This window comes from Laccaria bicolor, genomic scaffold, assembly GCF_000143565.1.
Source record: "Laccaria bicolor S238N-H82 LACBIscaffold_30 genomic scaffold, whole genome shotgun sequence".
In the NCBI taxonomy this organism is placed as follows: domain Eukaryota; kingdom Fungi; phylum Basidiomycota; class Agaricomycetes; order Agaricales; family Hydnangiaceae; genus Laccaria; species Laccaria bicolor.
The window spans coordinates 371393-387985 of record NW_001889901.1 but is presented as its reverse complement, the minus strand read 5'-3'; the positions used below and the strand labels follow the sequence as shown (position 1 = coordinate 387985).

Sequence of the window (16593 nt, the reverse complement as noted above, 5' to 3'; positions counted from 1 at the left end):
AGAAAAAGAGAGAAGGTGGGGGAGGACAATGATTTCATCTCTCTACCTACTGGAATACTGTGGTCAATTTTTTACGTATGACAGGGTCTGCTGAGGGTCTAAATATGAGGGTAGTTGCGGAGTATGTATAGCACGATACAAGCATGATCAAGTAAAGATAAGGCGCAAGCGTGACAACTAATTTGGGCGGCACGTGATAAATCTCACGGGGGTCATGGGTATGGTTGAAATGGCCGGATGCTCGGTTGCATGCCCCTTGTACGGTACGCCGTCACGCATCAGGCGCCAGCGGTGTCACCGGTGAATGACTCCTATCGAGTTGCAACTGTGCAAACAATCAATTGCAGTTTAGATTGGCTTGGATATGGCTAGCCGACGAGGTCTTGAAGCTTGAAGCCCTATCAAAAGAAGTCCTTCAAGGTCCGCTAATACGTCAAAAAGGCGGTGCCTATGTTGTTTGACTCATCCACAGATGGCGAGAAACCCGCAGCGCAGCGCAAACTAGTCAGGTATTAAATACCTTGACATTCATCAAATTGGAATCGTTCGCCAGCCTACCGAGCTCGTCACTAGCTGATGGAGACCATCCCTGTTGAGCCTTTGATGCTCTCATATCTATCGTATGACATTCTTGAACACATTTTCCATCAGGTAAGCTTGATACTTGTGCTCGTTTTCTTTGTTAAAGTATTCAAACGTCTGGTGCCTTTGGTATGTAGGTCAATAGCAGCAGCAAGCCCTTGAAGGATCTTGCTAGTATCCGTCTTGCATGTCGTCGACTGAACCAAGTAGTCGAGCCTTTGTTCTTCCGTGACATCGTTATCAACTGCGACAGTCGCTATTTTAGCATCACTCAAGTGAAAACCCAGCTTGCTGCGTTCGCGAACAAGCAAGGCCCCGCGTCAGTGGTCACGCTACACGAAACGGTTGACTATTGATTCCTGAAGAGTGTTAGGTATGCAACAATAATCCTTACGCCGCTATCGGCCTGATCCAATGCTTTTCATAGTTGGCGCTTCAGAAAGGCAGATCCTTACGAGATCGTCGTTGCCAGCTTGAGCGCTCTTCCCCTGCTCAAGGATGTCCGTATCAGATTCAAAGGTCGCATACCCAATTCATTTCATCTACCTTTGAAAAAATTCTCCGGTCTTGAAAAGCTCGCTTTGCGAAATCAATATGGCATCATGTCGTTGCCCTCAGAGACTATAGATGAACTGGCAGAAGTGATCGCTAATAGCCCTCTTCTCTCCCACCTCGAGGTCGACGTCTGCTTCCCTCAACCGTCTGGATTATTCGACGGATTCTTAACTTTGGCATCAAAACAGGGCCCCCTCCCGGGAAACCACCCTTGACGCAACTTGCTAAGAAGAGAGGAGTCAAGTTATGGATTGACGCAACCACGCTTCCCTTCATTCGCACCCTTACCTCACTTGATATCTCGACCTTACCTAGGGATCACAATCTGAACTTTGGAGAGTTAATGGGCGCCGAAATCCGCCTGATTAATCTCAAGACGGACGACGTGACTAGCACATTCATCGACTACTTGACATCCTGTTCAGGCCTTCAGAAATTAACGTCGAATCCTACGTATGATGCCCCGTGGTACTGAGTTCAAACATCTACATGACCTATTCCATTTGGCTCTTCCAAGGCACGAGGACTCCCTAACAGTTCTATCCATCAATGCTCCTGATGTGAAGGGGTGGTTTATTTGCCCTGATTTATTGTCACCTCTCTATACCCGCCAAAATCTAGTTGAATTGGGCCTGTCTGCGTTTGTCAAGGTCGCAGGTGCAGGGGAGAGTGTGGAGCTGTTCAGCGTGGTATGTAATCCCTCGAAAGCTCTTACATTGACGGTTATTTGTTTTACCATCTTGGACCACAGAAGGATATGGTTACTTCCGCTGTGAACTTCCGCCGGCTTTCTATTCTTAAAATATTCCCCGTGGGGTTGATGAGCGGCTGGGTCTTCGATGCGCCGGACTCATACGAAGAAGAGTGGCGAAAAAGTGTCATGGACAACCTCGCTAGTTTCAAGACCAGCGCCCCTGAGCGTTATGCGTTCCAAGTGACTTGCTGTGGAAGCTTCTTTAATCTCCTCCCTGATCCCGTAGAGGTTGGGAAGTATGGATACACTCTTATGCCATAAACTTGCCTTGGAATTTTGAAAATTTAGGCTGTATCATGCATGAGTTCGTGATGAAACCTATCGCCTCAAATTTTTAGAGATTCGAAGGTTTGTGTTCTGGAGACACGACTTCATGATTTGATTTCCATTAAGTATGCCTTTTTAGAGAGCAAGATGAAGTTCTGTTGGCAGCAAGGGTAACCGGTCACCCGGGGTAAAAGACCATTCCCTCCGGCGTAAAGCACAGCCACTGAGATCGACATTCAATATTCAGCGATAACAAACAGCCACAGCTTTTTTTTTTCTCATACAAAACACCGGTTCCTCCAGGTTGACAAGGTAAAGTTTTTATTCCCCCCGCCCTCCATGAAGGTCGCTCTCATTTCGCCAGCGCTCACCCCCTTCTCTCTCTCCCACTCGGCAGCGACACCACATCATGGATCTGCAAGGTCAGTATAGACGATACATACTCCTTGAACGTTCCTGAACTCTTGGGACCAGACCAGACTACTTTAACGCATCTCATGCCGCCACCACCGACCAATCGAGCAGCGCTCTCGAAATATCTACTTTCGCCCCAGCGGCGCTTACGATACCCTTGAATTCCATTCCTTCGGCATCACCTCTCGACTCCCTTCCAAACGAACTTCTGTCTCTAATCTTCGAGCACGGGTACTTCGAGGCGGAACAGACGGATGAAATCCTCAAAGCTTACACAGCTCAAGTCTCGCGAAGGTGGCGAAATGTTACACTCTCCACCCCTTCCTTGTGGAGCGTGCTGCAGCTGTCCGCGGGCAATATTGGGCAGAAGCTCGCTTCACTCCCAACATATCTTGAGCGGTCGATGGATCATCCTTTGGACATCCGGTTGAACTGTTTCTGGACCCAAGAGACCAACGAACACCTCATGGGACTGCTCACGCCCCATTCCAAACGCTGGCGCGCTCTATCCATTATCGCTCACAATACCGACATTTTCGGTCACATTCAAGATACCCCAGTACCTCTGCTCCGGTCCCTCAAGATATCCTACTTTGCGCCAGAGAGGGAACTGACTATGTTTTCCCTATTTTGCGGGAACCTTCCCAACCTCACTAATCTCTGCTTACGGAATGTGAGCTTCCGACAATTGTCAGTCCCAATCCATACGTTGACGACACTCGAGATACGAGGTCATGGAACATGGCCAGACTATGCCAGTTTGTCCCAGATGCTGGCGGAATCCACATCCTTGACCCGCCTCGTCATTCATGTCAAGCCAGGCAGTGTCTTGAGTGACGTGAACCGCCGAGACCAGCCTCCCATCCTTCTTCCCGCGCTCCGTTCCTTCGAGGTGCTTACCTCTGAGTGGCTGACGCGCGAGATCAGGGACCTCGTTCGCCTTTTCGTGTGCCCCATGATTGAAACTCTGACAATTCATGGGTATGCCCCATCCTACATCGACGCTGATAGCTCCATGGAGATTATGTCCTTCTCTGGCGGTGGCTCAAGCAATCCTCGATTGGTTGTGCAAACTAGCGATATGTATATCGCATGGGGATCCCTCATCCCAAGCGTTGCTGCCACAATCAAGACCCTTGAGCTGAGGAACGTGAAATGGCCAGGCGCATCCCAGTTTTCTGAGATGTTTGCGGCAATGCCCGCCCTTGAGACTTGGCTCATCCCTCAATTTCGACCCGACAGCATCCTGCGGGATATGTCGGTAGATACTAGCTCAGTGCTACCTTGCACTCCCCTCCCTTCCCTTCGAACGCTGGACATCCAAGTCCAGCCTGATCCCCAGGGATCATCGTATAAAGACGGTGTTACGTGCCTCCTAAGCATGATATCATCACCTTTATTATCTTCTCTTGCTCTCGCTAACCTGACTTCCAGAGAATGGAACAGCGTCATCAGGTCCATCAGCGAGAAGCCTCAAGTATACCCAGCATTGGTCTCCTTGACCCTCTCTGATATACCCGAGCCTCTTTCTTGCGAATCCAATCCCTCAGATGCTTTCCCCTACCTCCGGGATCTATCCCTATTCAACGTCGGCTCAAACCCGATTATTAGACCCCTCCTTAACCAGGGGGTTTGGCCGGACTTGACCATGTTGTCAATCTCCGGCGACGCCAACGCCAGCAAGCCTCTCCTTCATCGCGTGATAGCCGCGCGAGAAGAGATGGGTGTTCCCCTTAGGATGCTCTTCCTTGACAAGTACTTTACCATGAATTTAGAGTCTTGGACGTGGTTGAAGGAACATGTTCTAGACGTTGTTGAGATACCCTTATAGATGTTTTGGTGACCTTTATATTTATAGACCTCATAGAGATGAATCTCCGTTATTTTTGCTGTAATATGTACTTCAACTACACTACCACCCTAATAAATCATGCCGTTATCTCGAAAGACGATCTACTTAATCCAAGTGTTGTCAGTGCCACTTCTTTATTGTTATAGACTTATAGTCACTAGAGCTTAACCTTGGCTTACATATGATAAAACATCTTGATCGAAGAATGATGCCGAGTCCTTGTGTTTCTGTGCGTAAAATGCGGCAGTCACAGCCTGAGGCACCAGCCCATGATTCTTTTCAATCCCAAAGATCACAGACGCGCGCTGTACACTGATAAGTAGTCGGATTCAAGCCGACGGGCAACAAGTACATTTCACATTGGATACATGCAATCAGATAAGATGGGTAGGAATGGGCGGTGTCCATAGCAATATTGTACACAGGGTATCAGGGTATTCTTACTCGTCGTTGTTATGGTGCTTGTGCTCTTCGTGCTTCTTGTAGGCGTAGGCGCCACCTGCAAGGGCAGCAGCTCCGGCCAAGAGACCACCGCCAATCTGCGTTGCGTTGGTGTCAGTCTATACCGGAGGCTGAGGAATAAAGTAATCACCTCAAGCTCCTTCTTATGGCCTTCAGCCCAGTGCTTAGCCTGTTCAACTTGGCCTTCTTCCTCAGCGTTTCTTTGTTCACCTTGGTTATCGTGGTGCTTCTTGAGAGCGTAGGCTCCGCCAGCAAGAGCAGCAGCTCCGACAAGGCCGGCACCGATCTAAAAGCGGGTGGGTATCTTTGAGTCTTGGATCGAGACAGTGCGATAATCCTTTACCTCGAGCTCCTTCTTGTGTCCTTCGGCCCAGTCCTTAACTTTTTCACCTCGACTCTCTTCCGGAGCTCCTCCTTCGTGACCTTGGTGGTGTTTGTAAGCGTAGGCTCCGCCAGCAAGGGCAGCAGCTCCTGCGGCGACACCGGCACCGATCTACAATACGATAGTGTGAGTTCATGTAGTGGATGGTCGGTTTGACGCGACACCCACCTCAAGCTCCTTCTTGTGCTTTTCGTCTTGAAGCCAGCCCTTCTTCTCCTCTCCTGGGTAAGATTATGAGTGCAATCGACGTTGTCGTCAATGTTTCATGAACCCACCCTGGTTGTTGGAGTATTGATCGCCGCCTGAAGATTGTTGATATTGTTGGGGCTGTTGGCATTCAGACTTCTGCTGGCAACAGTTATCGCCGTCGCTCAATCGGCCCCAGAGAGCGGGGGTAGCGGGTGGAGTCCAATCCGACTATGGAACATGCGGGTTACGATGATTTGGTGTTTAATAGGGCAATACTTCCTACCTGGGAGCGATGGGGCTGGATGATCTTGTATCGGCTGCCTGGAGGATAACGTTGTGGGCAACGATTGGAGAATAGAGAGATGTAGACGTACCCTCATACTCAACAACATCATCGTAGTTGTATTGTGTACCTGGCTCCCAGTATTGAGTCATCTTGGTCGAGTGGCGTTAGATGGTTTGTTATGCGTAGAAAGAATGGGATGTCGGGAGGATCGGAGGATAAGAATTGCTGGTAGTGAAGCCTTTTAAGTAGAATTTAGGGGCATCGCAAAATCGGATAATCAGATGATCCTCGGCCGTAGTCCGTAAATCACTGGTATCAGGGGGCTGAGCAGGTGCACAGGCGGCCAGGCCGTTCGTTGGCAGTGAAAATGAGGTACCATACATATTGCAGGGAGGCATATTCTGGTGTGTCGAAGTCTTGCCTTCTTTGGCCAAACAGAATGGAACAGAATCAACAGATGTCGACAAAAACGTGGTAAGTACGAGGACGCTGAGGAAGTGATGGGCGTATCGATGAAGATTGTACCTGATAACGGCACTGAGCTCAGCCAGTGCTTACTAGTGCTTCTTCAATCATTGGCGAGATCCATCGTTCGGGAATGAAACAGCTCCGAAGATCTGGCGAAGTGAGAACTTGGAAGTGGGCTCGGTGAATGGATGCTGTTCAATATAGGGGTCGTAGACAGGATGAAGGATAAATCCTCCACGACAGTCATGGATGAAGGATTGCATTCAGAGTATGGAGGAGAAAAGATACAAAATATATGTATCTTTTCAAAGCTAGCGCTGAACTGCGCTATTTAAGGAACATGATGTTGACTATAGCCAACATGTGTTAGCATTAATCTTGGTCAAAAGAAAAGGAGGGAAAATCAGTGGCAAGTGATTCAATCACGGCCGAAGCCCAGAAATAGCTTTTCGCTGAGCCTTCTCTGAATACGTTTCGCCAAAAGGGATGAATGTTTATATGTATGCTTACTCTTATAATGATGGTGGAGACTCCATTGGCGCAGAGCGTACGTGTTTTCGACACCAATCCTTGGCAATTCAAGGCTCTGGCAAAGATAGGCGTCAGAACAGGATGGAACGGCCACTGACAATTCAGATGGAAGTTTCGAGCTGTGGCGGGAAGTTTCGGTAGCGTTATACGAGAATTGACGGAATATTAGATAGTTAACGGGGAGGGACCGTTCACGTCGTGGTGCTTCTTGTTCAAGAAGAAGGGTTACTTCAGCAGGTTTGCAGCGCACAAGGCCTTGACAGGTCGGTATATGTCAACCAAGTTTGGCCTGGTTTCGAGCTAAAGAGAACGTGAGAACACCCGCTTAGGAGAGATGAGATGACATGCCTCACAACACCTCACACCACTCGGAAGAGGAGTGGAAAGGAAGCGACAGCGCAGTCGAACCATCATGGATGGCCCATCGACAAGCTCATACAAGTCTGTAAACATTGTAAAACGTAAGAGGAGGCTATCAAGAGAAACGACCCCACCATGAGGTGCTCTTGGATTGCCATCCGTGCAGCATTTATAACAACCAAGGGTAGTGAAACCCATCAGAGGATGGTAAGCCACAATCGTCCTTTCTATCAACAAAACCATTTCGTGCAACGGCACGGGAACTTGGTTTATTGAACATGTCCGAGGCACACATTTTCGCTGCGAAAGACATCTGGAATCAAAACGATTGCAGTACGACGACATAAGAGTCTAGAATTCCACTTACCCACTGCGGCCTACATGCTATGATTAGGTTGACGTTGAAGTGAATTCTATATTTTATTTAATTGGAAGAAGGCGTCGCGCCCAAGTATGGTTCTAGTCCCTTGCTTTGACATTCTCAGAAGTGGGGTGCGCCTCGATATTTATCTGGACTGTCGTTAGTTCCCTCGCCACTACTTCAGATGTGTATCGACGCTCACCCTTTGTGTCTTGGAGGTTTGGAGTCAAGAGAAGTGCGCCACCTACGTCGCGTCACAATTCACTCAGCACGTGGAGGTCACTCTTTGGTGTTGGGAAGCATTGTATCAGCCATTCGTATGGACCTACTAAAACACCTGTTCCCTACTTTTCCTCGTAGCTCATGGCTATGAGCGACAAGATTATTCCTGACACCCAGACCACCAGAACCCAAGCCAACCCCACAACTACCCAATCTCCCTGTTCTCGTGAATGTGCCCAATCATTTTCGCAACTCCCCCGAAAGTGAAGCGGTAGGCGTCAGAAACAAACATGGCAAATCGCATGGGATGGGCCTGCGGCAAATCCACCTTAGGTTGAGGGTCGTAAGGTGTCGCATCGGCCAGAGAACGCAAATTTCGTATATTCATTCAATGATAGGTCAGCTGAAAGCAAACATTCGTTAACATCGAGCTTGATGTGTAGAAGATGAAAGGAGAATCAGTGGCAAGTGATCCAATCACAGCGTAAGCTCAGAAACAGCTTCTAGTTGATATTTTTTTGAACACGTTTCATCGTGAGAGGAGGGGGAAGGGGGTAGATATCCAAAGGAGAGAAGAGGCTTACCATTATCGTTCATCGCATTGACAACGTCGAGGGTTCGTCGTCGAAACCAATTTACGGCGATAAAAGCGTCTGACAAGGGGAGCCATCAGAATACGAAAGAAAAGGTCGTAAGAGCAAATAGAAGGATCAGATGGGGGTGCCCGAAGTTTTGAGCTGTGGCGGGCATTTTCGGCAGCGTAATACGAAGACCGTCGTGATAAAACATCATTTAGGGAGGGGGTAGGTGAATGGGCTCACCATTGAGGTCGAGAACGTTGACGGTTTAAGGCGTGTCTTCTAATCATGTTGCGGAATACCTGGGAGGATGTTTGTTAGTGAGCGTGCCAAAAGAAACGACGAGAAGAGATCAGTATATTTTAAAAAATACAGCCTTGGATTTGTCGTCAGGCGAGGCCAATGAGGCCTCGTCAGGCGGTAACTCCATTGTATCATCAGAAAAAATGTATGGGAATGGTCTCACCATGCAAGACAAGAAAACTATGACTGGCGGCGGGTGGAGATCGTTCAACGAAAGTCAATCTGAGATAAAATGGAAGAAAGCAGTCAGTGGACGGTCTCGTTGAGTATATTTCAAAGAAAGGAAGTCAGATGAAGTGTATGATGAAAGCATTGGGCCTATGGCACTCAGATACTCTAGTTTGAATGCTTTTGAATCATCGTAAAGAAACAACCCAGAGTTGAATGGCAAAAAACATGAGGGGGTAGCTCACCATTGACAACTATTCCCTCCACGAGTCGGTGGAAGAATACATGTTCTTTTCGTGCTAAAAGAGGATCGTTAGCTGGGTATTCTGAGGTAGTAAGATAACCAGAAAACCGATCAGTGTAACTATGACAAAAAAGAATACATCGCGTCGATGTCTAGGTACGACAATCGACACTCAAAAAAGAGTTGGAAATTTTCATCGCTTCGACGAAGTAAAAAGGACTTTTGAACTCACAAAACAAAGCAATGATAACGCCTTCAAAAGCTGTTCAGCTAGTGACCAAGCACATCAGTGACTGATAGAGGGTTGACGACGACGAGTGTGTGCAGCATTGTGGACGGAGGATAGAAATTTTTTTTAAGATTTTTGATGATACCTGTTTAGGGCTGGCCTCGGCTTATCCTGGCTTATCCAATCAGCCCACAACCAATCATACCACAACCTCCTCCCGCCCTCCATAAATTTGAACACGACCTGATCATCCTACCATGTCCTACGGCAGATCTGAACAAGACAAGATGATTTGTGAACAAACTCGTAATATTGTAATTTGATTTTTTTTTTTTTCAAGAAATCGACTGACGCAATATTCCTCCTCAATCAGGCAAACGTGCTTGGTTCAGGAGCGCCACTTCAAACTTGACCGCCGCTTTTGGACAGCAAATCTCAACCTTCCTTTGATTGGGAGCCACAGTTCTCATATCGTTCGTTATTGGTCCCCAGAAGGTTTTTTGTTCAGAAAACGTTGTCATTTGGCGTCACTACGGTAAGACAATAATAGTCCTTGTCATCACGATCCTTGTAACTCACCATCACCCCAAATGTTGTTGTTGAAAACCAGTCAGTGGCAGTGTCAAGACCCAGCTAGAATGATCTTTGGGCTGTGCCACTGCCAGCGCTTCTCGCAGTCTTTTGTTTGTATGCGGCTCGTGGTCCCACAAAGCCCGATTTGAGGATACTTTATAAGGCTTGGATGAAGTGGCCTCTTGTCTCTTGTTCCCCAAGTACACTATTCCGCTATGAACAACGTTCCTTCTATCTAAATTAATTCACGGTCCCCAACTTCAGCAGCTCTCTCATGCTCATTCATTGCTCTACCACTTCACACGATTCTTGTTTCGCTGAACACCATCTCAAACCACATGCCTCCAACGCTTTCCCCAATTGCTGATCCACCTGCCGCCGCCCCTCTGGATTCCTGCTCCCCGCCGTACGACGAGGAGTTGATGAGTCCCATGACCGAATTACTGGTTCCTGGAGACCAAGTAGGGCAGTGCCTCACGTTGAATGGTTCGCCCATCGACTTTGTTTGCGCCGGGTCATCAGCCAACGGCCTACCACAACCTGCAAAAACTTTTGAGGTGGTCAAGCGGCTTGGATTTGGGTCCTACGCAACGGTTTATTTAGTGCGAGAAAACGTCAAGCCAGCTGCAAACCGCCACGTCGCTGAGCCCGTTCGCCGGCGTCATTACGCGTTGAAGTGTTTGGCCAAAGATGAAATAGACGGGGTGGCAGTAGATGCACAAATGGCGGAGGTACGACTCACAGAAAAACACGCACGATCGCATATCTCATTCATTGTCTAGGTTACGAACCAAAATCTTCTACCTTTCCATCCAAACATCGTCACCCTTTACCGCGTCCTCAGCACGCCGTCATCCCTGCTCCTTCTTATGGAATATGTTCCTGGATACGATTTGTTCGACTTTCTCGACAAAAATTGCGATTGCAGTGTTGACTTCACTCCAATCGAAAATCCCGACGTTAATGTTTTGCTCTCACGAAGGCGTCTTCATCTCCTTTCTTCAATGTTCTCTCAGATGTGTGATGCGGTTGAGGCGTGCCATGCGCACAAAGTCTTTCATCGGGACATTAAACCTGAGAATTTTATGGTTACACCATGCTGGACGACGACAACGAGTGGGAAAAAGAAATGCAAAATTGTGGTAAAGTTGATGGACTTTGGACTCTCCACCACAGAAGTGGTCTCGACAATGTCAGATGTGGGAAGTAGGCCGTATATGAGCTATGGTTCGTCATATTTAGCTTTCTGACGATTAGCGTTCACAACTGAACGTTTATTATCTCTTTCAGAATGCAGGAACAACATGGCTTCATCTTACTGCCCGCGTGGAGCAGACATCTGGTCCTTGGGTATCGTCTTGCTCAATATGTAAGTATTTTTTTAATTCACTTATTCAAGCGAAAAAATAGTAACCCTGCTTTCTTAGGATATACCACTGTGCCCCATGGAATGACCCGGCTGAGGGCGCCTGCCCGAGGTTTGAAGTGTTCCTCAATAAACCCATCGAGTTCTTCATGCATCGCTTCACGGGAATGAATTTAGAGGTTGCAGAATTTCTTGTCACCCGGGTGTTCTGCATTCTCTCTGATCCCGAAGACGACTCACAGCGGATCGGGGCCACGGAGTTTGGCGCTTGGGCGCGCAGGTTGCCAACGCTTTTGAGGCAGGGATCCGATATCCTTTGACCAATAAATTATGACGATAAATAACGACGTACATCTACACGCCATGTCTAAACCACTACTTGTATTCATATCAACATATTAAATGAAGCTTGAAAGCACTTTCTCGCTAGTTTGGAAACTGTTTTAATGTAGTCCGCGACGTCGACGTCCCCGCTGGCCCCTAATAAATATTTACAATGACAAACAGCAGGAACAAATCCATCGAACACCCTACTTTTACTTGGCAGCATCCCTCTAGATAAATTCGAGTCAGCAGAAACGAGTCGCGAAATTCTGCATGTCAAATGTTGCCAAACAGATCAAACCGACCATGACCACCATCCGCAATTCACCCGTCACCCGGTCTAATCCTCTCTGGCCGGAATCCATTCCAAGCACGGAAACTCTAAAGCATATTGCTCAGATTCAATTCGCGATTGAAGAACCCGAGGGCGTAACTCTCCCAATCGTCAGTAAAAATATCTTCGAGCCGCTTCACGAACAAAAATGGGAACACTACAAACATGTGCCGAAGTCAATCATCTTCCCAATCTCACAGCTGATATGGAGACGTAGTATGTTGTGCGAGATATGGACTAGCAAACAAGTCAAGCTTCCACTCCTCAAACAATATATCAAGTACCACGACATGCTTCTTGACAAGATCTGGGACGAGGTCGATGGAGTTAGAGGTATTTTCCCTCAGGATTGGGCGCCGCCTACTATCATTCACTGGGCGAGGTTGGAGTTTTATGCAGGCAGACATTCTGAGCCCCATGTGAATGCGTGGAAGAAGGAGAATGGGACTTTGCCAGAGTTTGTTCCTGGTGACTGGCAGACATTTTCGAAGACGTTGTTGTCTTCGACTTTTCCTGGGACGGCGGTAATGATGGATTTTTGCTGGTCATGGGAGTGTGTTCCCCCACGAGAGAAGGGCGAAATTTGTCGAAAGATGCGTGGATGCATCAGTAATTGAGCAAATCAGTTTCCACGGGTTTCTCAACCCTGGCAACCTCCGAAAACCACTAAAAACCTCGAAACATTGAAAAATATTGAAACTTGGCAACCTATGTGTCCTTTGTTGGAAACCCGCCGCCCAAATAGCGTAAGATGTACACGTTCACTAGTCCCTGACCGGTGAGACCCTTAGACTATTCCTTTTTAGGTTTCTGGACACCCCGGCAACTTCCAAAACCAGTAAAACCTGGAATCTATTTTGCCATCTTACTGATGTGGCTGGTTCTGGAATCAATGCAAAGTGGGGGGTTTGACTGAGTTGCTGCAATGGAGACGTTTGACTTCCGTGTCAGAAACGCAAGGAAATATTTCCCATTCAAAGATTGATATTGACCTGGCTATGAAGGGGCACGTCGGACAGAAAATTAAATTGATCCCATCCTACAGCGAAAACACACTAATATAAAAAAAAGTAGAAAAATGAAGGGATATAATCGAGGAGATATATATGGAAGTTGTATTCAAGCTTCAATCATCAATTTTTTGAGACCGTTTGGCACACCACCGATTGTTGGTGTTTGGTATAAACCTACCTTGCTCCAAACCATCGCGACGAAGCGAATGGTCCATATTGATTCCGCCAAAGCCCTTTGCGACATGCACAGAAAATTGTTGTGTAGGTTCCGCCCAGTCACCTTTCTTCGAGGTTCGCGAAAAAAGGCATCAGGTTGGCGATCAGACTCTTGCTCGCATTAGTCAAAAATTTAAACTTGCTGACCATTGCAGTGAACTTTCGGCAGTGAAGCTTTTCACAGGCCTCTAATGCAGTGACTTAAGCGCTCACACAAAGCTGCCGAATCGGTCCGTGGCTGCTTGATGGCAGTGGCGTCACGACGCAGTTGCAGGGCGCCTGGGGAAGAGTTTGCAGGAGCACATGCGACAAAGAAACTAATCTCTCCCAAGATCATCCATCTTCACGTCATGCGCCTCCTTCGCTGGTCTAGAAACGAATTCTTATTCTGGGCTATTCTCGCCATTGGCGCCCAAGAAACTCCCCACACGTCCTCCACAACCTCAACTCAAACTTTAGCGTGGGATTTCGACGTAGGACCAGATTTAAACACAACGAACCACCTCGTCTTCGATACCGTCAGCAATTTGTTCCAGCACTGGGGAAACACCCGTTATCGAAATGGTATTGTCATAGGCACGCTGTCGATTCAAACTGGGAAGCTCACGGTCTTCTAGGCCATACCATTGTGCTCAGCACGGTTCCAGTGGGCACACTCCTTTATCACGGGACTTATAAGCGCGAAGTACCCTCGAAGCCAGGTTGGATCGCCATGGATCCAGAACACTCTTACATGTTCTGTCAAACCGAGCCGACAGGTGCTCAGACTCGTGCGGATACCGATCAGAAACCGGCGGGATGCTGGCATCTTACGCTTGCTACTACGCGCCCTCTCAAAGTGCTATATTTTGACGGTAGTAGTGCGGCGAACATGGAGGGAGGCCCGATGGACAGTCAGGATATCCTGCTTTGGGGAGAGATTAAACCCGAATGGACTTTTCAGGAGAGGAAGAGGATTGACGAGCTATGTAAATGGGGGAAGGAACTTGGTTTGGATGGTTTCGTCAGGTGTGTACTTCAAATTATTGGCCCCCGTGTAACTAATGAAATATCTGTTTGAAGAATGGAGATGGACTTGTACGTTGCCTGATAAATCTAATGACTTATTTCCTCACTGAAACCCAACCACCAGCGAAATAATGATCTGTGACCTTAGCGACGGGATAGAGATGGTCTCTTTTCTTAATCTCGTTAAAGGCGACCACAAGATGACATATCCCCATCCTAAAAAACCCAAGACCTCCTCGCCCCCACCACCTTCTGCAGCTGACATCCGATCTTCGCCGGATAAAATGCATGTACTCCAGCGCGCTATAGAGGCTGGTACTTGGCATAATAGTTACCCAGGTGATAGGCGCCTTCACCTCGACCCAACCCGCCTCGTATCATTCTATGATTCTGAGCGCTTTCCAAGCTTGGCAGCGTTAAGAGTCGGCCAAGAGCGATGGGAACATCGTTTAAAAGGGCTCGATGCTCCGGATCTGGCGGCTTTTAGGGCGAGACTTCGCGAAATTATTGAACAACATGACGGCGAAGGGAGCGGAGTTGATTGGCAGACTCTGATCCAGACTATTATAGATCGGTACGCGGAGCGCTTGGATGTCCTTCGATACCTTCTGAAAAGCGCGACCGGGGAGGAAGACGCCAAAGCAGCTGTAGGTCAGTTGAGGGGTATGCTAGTGCCGTATATCCTCTACACTTCTACGCCTAGCTCCGCATCGAAAAACCGCGCTTGGGCATCGCCGGTCTATGAATATTGCGCTACGACGCACACACGATTTATTGCTTCGAATTTACGGGTATCTGCCAAATTAACGCAATCCGAGCAGTTGCTCCTGAGTTCTATCCAGGGCGTGTCAAAAGAGATCTGCCGCGTTGTCGCCGGGATGTGGGCTGAGGGCGTCGAATTGGGACTGGATATCATACTGCCCTCTCAGAGTGCCCCCTCCCTGCCAGCGTTGGGGTCTGTTATGAGCGCGGTACACCGATGGCAAGAGCAAACAGACTACTTGATGGAATGGCTAGATTGGGGTGTGTGGGCTACATGTAGGCCTGCCTGCGAGTACGAGGAGTTCTGTTACATGCCCACATGGCCATTTTTTGAGCGACGGCAAAGGCGAAATTTCCGTCGTTTGGAGATGGAGAACATGAATGATCCAGAGCGCAGATTGGATGATGATGAGTATGTGCTCCGACCGCAACCTATATGTCTTCGTCGAGTGGAGCCTTTTGATATGTAAAGGATGTTAAGTATGCAACGGCACCGGGATTATTTTTGATACTACTTGGATACTACTGTACAACACACTGAGAAAGCCTAGCAAGCATATACTACTAGTACTAAGGTAGGTAATCTATATATCAAATATTTAAAAGTGCATCGGCCGACTAGCTCAGCTGGTTAGAGCGTCGTGCTAATAACGCGAAGGTCTTGGGTTCGATCCCCACGTTGGCCAGACAAGCTGAACTTCTCATTGAATTTTTGAAAACATTTTCTTACATCCCTTATGTATCCCCGCTTCTTCCGCGCGATCTCCCCCTTGTATGTTACGTCCGAAAACCAACATTTTAGAAATGTCAGTGCTTTGCTCTCGACATCTCATCTGCGTCACTCCCATCATGGAGCAACCAACAACTACCTACCGAATGTGCCCCCACTTACGAAACTTCACTCTCCCGAACACATGGCGGAGGCGCGCACATGGGTAGAAAACTTCAAGCAGGTTCCGACTCTCAAAGGTGCTGGTGGTGTGGACATCTCGTTCTCGAAGATATCTGGGTCGGGTGGTCTGAACCAGGTATGCACGCCGCTTTTTGTGTGGGACGATGACGATTAAATCCAGTGCAGCATATCAACAAGGCGAACCTAAAGGCAACCCTTCACTGCTCCGTCAACGCGCCATGGATTCCTGTCTGGGCTAGAGAGTATCTAGAGAAGAACGTACTCGTTACCTTCATCTGATCAGGCCCAATCTGTGCTGAACTGCTCCAATAGCCGCACTATGTCGCCTCGTCACATTCCATCCTGCTCACCTCGACTGTATACGAATTACAATCGCAGAACGCGGACGATTGTTTTTCAAAGGTACTTCATTGAAAAAAGTGTAATATAGGCCGCGATATTGACTAGGACCGAAAGCTACACTCCATCATTATCGACGCCTCGTCTGTCCCAATCAAAAAAACTCCTTCCCCAGAGCAAAAGAAGAAAGTGGAAGAACTGGTCAAGTTGGAAAAGGCGCGTCGAAGAGCCGAGAAAGATCATCACAGTGATGTGAAGAAGGGAAGACGCGGTGACAATAATGGTGACGACGATTGGTTTTGACTTTTGCACCAAGAAATCAATGTAATCGAATGCAAAGAGAAAGGTGATTCGCTCAATCTTGGTATTGGGTTCCACTTGACAATTTTTCTAGAATATATGAAAAATGAGGCCTGAGTCCATGGGAGATCTAACGAAATTTATTGAATTCCTCCTAAGGACATAATGTGCTTATCTGGCCAGGACATGTGGCCTGAATGGCGAGCATATCACCTAGATTTTGAGCATCTACTTTGAT

General features: G+C 47.9%; 7 protein-coding genes across 7 annotated transcripts; 5 read left to right on the top strand and 2 right to left on the bottom strand.

Moving 5' to 3' along the window:
• Positions 1–229: 229 nt before the first annotated feature.
• LACBIDRAFT_330970 (uncharacterized protein) lies at positions 230–4403 on the top strand (the record flags this gene model as incomplete). Its single annotated transcript, XM_001885335.1, has 11 exons — positions 230–263; positions 373–420; positions 473–504; positions 652–711; positions 798–901; positions 1010–1223; positions 1704–1826; positions 1889–2127; positions 2230–2239; positions 2462–2580; positions 2633–4403. 11 exons carry the CDS (start codon positions 230–232, stop codon positions 4401–4403), a joined length of 2754 nt encoding a protein of 917 aa, XP_001885370.1.
• A 178-nt stretch (positions 4404–4581) lies between these two features.
• LACBIDRAFT_295130 (carbohydrate-binding module family 12 protein) lies at positions 4582–5918 on the bottom strand (the record flags this gene model as incomplete). The annotated part of the gene is made up of 9 exons (XM_001885252.1): positions 5832–5918; positions 5741–5778; positions 5544–5685; positions 5437–5489; positions 5230–5379; positions 5017–5172; positions 4869–4963; positions 4616–4736; positions 4582–4593 (listed from the first exon to the last, which is right to left on the bottom strand). Exons 1-9 carry the CDS (start codon positions 5890–5892, stop codon positions 4582–4584), a joined length of 828 nt encoding a protein of 275 aa, XP_001885287.1. The 5' UTR covers positions 5893–5918.
• A 1972-nt stretch (positions 5919–7890) lies between these two features.
• Positions 7891–9287, bottom strand: LACBIDRAFT_306406 (uncharacterized protein; the record flags this gene model as incomplete). Its single annotated transcript, XM_001885251.1, has 6 exons — positions 9211–9287; positions 8980–9033; positions 8730–8788; positions 8507–8565; positions 8270–8338; positions 7891–8088 (listed from the first exon to the last, which is right to left on the bottom strand). Exon 6 carries the CDS (start codon positions 8071–8073, stop codon positions 7891–7893), a length of 183 nt encoding a protein of 60 aa, XP_001885286.1. The 5' UTR covers positions 8074–8088; positions 8270–8338; positions 8507–8565; positions 8730–8788; positions 8980–9033; positions 9211–9287.
• Positions 9288–10574: 1287 nt separating this feature from the next.
• Positions 10575–11153, top strand: LACBIDRAFT_252824 (uncharacterized protein; the record flags this gene model as incomplete). The annotated part of the gene is made up of 4 exons (XM_001885334.1): positions 10575–10745; positions 10797–10868; positions 10908–11007; positions 11071–11153. Coding segments are annotated over 4 exons (426 nt in total), but the record flags the coding sequence as incomplete, so codon positions are not given.
• A 623-nt stretch (positions 11154–11776) lies between these two features.
• On the top strand, positions 11777–12646 carry LACBIDRAFT_330967 (uncharacterized protein; the record flags this gene model as incomplete). Its single annotated transcript, XM_001885333.1, has 3 exons — positions 11777–12272; positions 12296–12357; positions 12611–12646. The coding sequence occupies 3 exons, from the start codon at positions 11777–11779 to the stop codon at positions 12644–12646; spliced, it is 594 nt and encodes a 197-aa protein (XP_001885368.1).
• A 632-nt stretch (positions 12647–13278) lies between these two features.
• LACBIDRAFT_306404 (uncharacterized protein) lies at positions 13279–15273 on the top strand (the record flags this gene model as incomplete). The annotated part of the gene is made up of 4 exons (XM_001885332.1): positions 13279–13597; positions 13651–14041; positions 14096–14110; positions 14166–15273. The coding sequence occupies 4 exons, from the start codon at positions 13279–13281 to the stop codon at positions 15271–15273; spliced, it is 1833 nt and encodes a 610-aa protein (XP_001885367.1).
• Positions 15274–15540: 267 nt separating this feature from the next.
• Positions 15541–16130, top strand: LACBIDRAFT_306403 (uncharacterized protein; the record flags this gene model as incomplete). Its single annotated transcript, XM_001885331.1, has 3 exons — positions 15541–15831; positions 15882–15974; positions 16029–16130. 3 exons carry the CDS (start codon positions 15541–15543, stop codon positions 16128–16130), a joined length of 486 nt encoding a protein of 161 aa, XP_001885366.1.
• Positions 16131–16593: the final 463 nt, after the last annotated feature.